The 4,008-nt window shown below is 39.6% G+C and overlaps 1 protein-coding gene across 1 annotated transcript in view; it reads right to left on the bottom strand.

Annotated features, from left to right (window-relative positions):
* Positions 1-977, bottom strand: part of POLDIP3 (polymerase (DNA-directed), delta interacting protein 3) — a 10,366-nt gene extending 9,389 nt beyond the window's left edge. Inside the window, exon 1 of the mRNA XM_010009209.1 lies at positions 564-977. Coding sequence (XP_010007511.1) covers positions 564-977 — 414 coding nt within the window. The remainder of the gene's footprint in view (positions 1-563) is intronic.
* Between the last annotated feature and the right edge of the window lie 3,031 nt (positions 978-4,008).

Below are 4,008 nucleotides of genomic sequence, written 5' to 3'. Positions count from 1 at the left end.
AATGCACCATGTAATCAGGCAACTCCCTGGAAGCGAGGGCTTCCAGACAAGTAGAAACAAGAGATATTGTGGAAGGGCTCACTGAATTTTACATCATCTTAGATACAAGCACAGCTCTGTATTCTAAACTGTTAGTCCACCACTAGGATAAGCCAGTTACCTGGACAGGACAATCCACTGCATCAGACTTTCAAAGAGAGGTGGTGTAAGAATGACAAAAAATGCATACATGTTCTTTGATTTTAGGTGGGAAAGATACTACTTAACTATTCAGGACAACTACTTTAATGCTGACAGGAGTGTTGCTTTAGTCTTTACTGGGCCCAAAGTTCACATGAAAACTTAAATGAAAGCTGACATTCTACAAAAAGCTCCAAGCAGCTGCAAGGACACACAGAAGGCTCTGAATCCTGCCCTAGACGCTGGACTGAACTGTATTAGCATCGCTTCTACTGTAAACATGTGAACACATTCATGCATTATCATGCATTATCATGCATTATCATTCCTACTGGACTGCTATAGAATAACCGGGGGGCTCAGAGGTGACTTGCTTGACCTACTTGGATAGTTTTGGTGATTTTCACAGCTGGATTCGCTGTTCCCATAGTTGGGCTGATAGCAGCTGGTGTGCTCCTTTTTAAACTGATCTTCTCTCTGGCATCCACCACTTTGGTCACCTTTTCAGTAGAAACATTTTGCTGTTTTCGGGAATTCAACATCTCTCGAGCATCCTGCACCTTCCCTTTGATTTTAAACCGAGCATCCTTTTGAACCAGTTTTTCACGGGCATCTTTAACCCCCAGTTTGTGTCGGGCATCCGTGAGGCCTATCTTCTGTCGGGCATCAAATGTCCGCTGAAAACTGACAGCTGGGGATGATCTGTTTAGAAGATTCTGTTGGATCCCTATGCGAGATCTTACACCTCCGTACACTGGCCTTGTGTTAAGCCTGGAGGGGAAGAGAGTTTCAGACATTGTAAGATGTGATACGGTATCAATAAAAGTATTTGTGTTGCTGCAAACAAAAGCTCATTATTGCTGCACAGAAATCCACTCAGGTTAGATGTCCAAATACAACAGCAGAGCTCCTAAGATGTTTTATGCTGGATTTTACATTCTACAGAAACAGCTAAGGAGCTGATTTTCAAAATCCATCCTTAAGCTCACATTTACAAACTTAAGTAAAGGGTCTGACTTCAAGCTGTGCTAACTACATACTATATTTACACAAAATTCATCAACAGCTTAGGGACTTTAGGGAAACTTTTGAAGACAAAGGAGAACAGAAACACATTTTCTAGCTTTAAGACTGAGCAGGCCTGCTAAAGCATCTTCTGTAATACAACAGCACATTCTGATATGAAGGAAACATGGAACTACATGTGATTTCAAGAATTCTGGGCAGCAAATTCAGATTTGTGGGAATGCAGAAGCTTGGATTTTAAGATGTATAAGCACCAGTACCAATCTCAGTTCAAGATCACCAGTTTCAAAAGTGATTAACTACCAGCAAAAATACTTATCAGTCAAATCACTTTTATACATCACTGCCTTTTCTTTAATCTACTAACAGAACTACTGCACTCAAAGGCGCTCACAATACTGAAGACAGAAAGATAACAGCCCACAGAAAGGGCAGCAGTTTTACTTGTACACAAGTATTACTAAGAAGCAGCCGATTACGCAGTGAAAGCTGAAACTAGCTTCTTGTTACAGGTTTGATTCGCTTTTTCAAAATCTCCCCTTAAAAGGAAACAGCTTGCCTAATGTTTTAACACAATTCCTCCTTTAAGTATATTTTAATGTTTTCGTTTTTCCATTGGGTTTCTTTATAAGAAAAGAGGGAAAAAAAGATCACAAAGTAGTAAGAGAAATTTTGAAGTTAAGGTACTGAAAGTATATTCTTGCTGTTGGCTTTCTAAAATTCAGAATAAGCCACACAGGGCTACAGCGTTCCTCTGCTTTCTTAAATGTATTATCCAGCATTATGAAGTCTAAAAGTAGATATCTAGAATTTGTTGAAACACTCAAAAGTCTAACACCAAAAATTCAAATGATGATGCAATTTAAATCCTTTTTATACAGCTTTGTATCGGTATTTCCAGATCCAGCCCCACAATCATAATGTTATGTACAGATACGTACTATCAGTGGAGTGATCGTAAAAAACCAACCAAACAAATGAGATGAAAGACTGAACCTCCCCTTCCATCTCTTTCATTCTTGTGTCCAGACAACTGGAGAGCTGCAGCTGAGAATCCTATGGCTTTATTCTCCTACCTTCCAAGCACACTAGCTAGAAGAAACAGGAGTATTACTAAGAGTATTTATTAAAATATATCCAGAATAATACAGAAGACTAATGATGTTCATAAAGGAACAGCCACACAGAACAAGACTTCCCTTGCAATTTTAGCTATGCTGAAAGCATTTAGTTAGGGTGCTGCAGAAGGGCTGTATGAGTGGGTCTTTTTAATAAGCCTAAAAGAGGTCAAAGTAAAACCAGAAATATATGTATCAGCAGTTAACCCAGAATTAATTAAAACTGTTACAGACACAAACTAATGAACTTGGTTAGGAAACTCTAATACTGCCATTGATGACTAGCATTCATCCTCATAAACAACCCTCTTCTGTTGAGAATTGCTCACCCTATAACAGTATTAACTGTTTAGGCATTTTGTGCCACAGCACCCGAAATGAAAGGAAATCTCAAGCACCTGATTAATTTTCCAGAACTCCACACTCTGGCTTGAATATTTTGCGAGTTAGTACATTTTACAGGCAAAGATTTTTCTGCTATTTCATCTATACTACTGAGCACCAGATATGGTGATTTTAGTTTATTCAGTTTGTCCAACCTTCACAAAGTCAAATTAGCTACCTCAGAAATGCTATAAAGTGATGTTGTGGTTTAAACCCAGCCGGTAACTCAGCACCACACAGCTGCTTTCCAAGTCTCCCCTTCCTTCCCTCCCCTCCAGGTGGCATGGGGAGGAGAACTGAATGAGTTCAGTTGAGCTAAGCGATCCAATAACTAAAATATAACATAAAACTATTATTACTAAGGGAAATAACAAGAGGAAAGAATATAAAACTAAAAAGGGAAAGGGAGAAAAAAACCAATAAGCACAAGTGATGCACAATACAACTGCTCACCAGCTGCTGACCAATACCCAGTCTGACCCGAGTAGTGATCTGGGCTTTCTGGGTGACTCCCCCCAGTTTATATACTGGGCATGACGTGGTGTGGTATGGAATACCCCTTTGGCTAATTTGGGTCAGGTTCCTGTCTCTGCTCCCTCCTGGTTTCCCATGCCCCTCCTCACTGGCAGAGCATGAGAGACTGAAAAGTCCTTGATCAGGGTGCTACTGAGCAACAACTAAAACACTCGTGTGTTATCACATTGTTCTCAGACTGAAGCCAGAACAGCACTGCACCAGCTACTAGGAAGGAGAAAAATAACTGTTACAGATGAACCCAGGACAAGGGAACTGAACATGACAAACAAGGGACAAAAATTCTTACAGTGCTGCAGAGGGACTATTGTTCATCAAATAAAAGTAGGAAGAATTCCTGAAAGAAATGAAAGTTAAGGAGGGATTTGAAAAAGGATCTAGTAGGTGCCTGGCATATTAAGCAACATAAGACTGTTCCAAATATGCAGAATAACATGAATGAAAGTGCAAAGCCAAGGTCTTGTCTACACTAGGATTTAAACGTGTTTGAACATTTTGCTAGCATATGTTAGCAGATAACTTTCAAAATACTAGACATGTTAAGTGGAGTCATTCAGAGTTGAAATCTAAGATTTCTCAATGACCCCTAAATAAAATAATTTTTAACACCACCTCCAACAACAAACTAAGAAAAAAAGGAGCATGCTTAGCTAACACAGATGGGGAGAAATCCATAGACAAGGTCTTCAGAAGCATCAAGAAACCATGGACAAGATTTTCAGAAGCGTCAAGAGACTACAGCAAAATGGAAGCTACCAGAGGAGAA

Source organism: Nestor notabilis, unplaced genomic scaffold, assembly GCF_000696875.1.
Source record: "Nestor notabilis isolate BGI_N333 unplaced genomic scaffold, ASM69687v1 scaffold25872, whole genome shotgun sequence".
Lineage (NCBI taxonomy): Eukaryota > Metazoa > Chordata > Aves > Psittaciformes > Psittacidae > Nestor > Nestor notabilis.
This window is presented reverse-complemented; position numbering and strand designations above follow the sequence as displayed.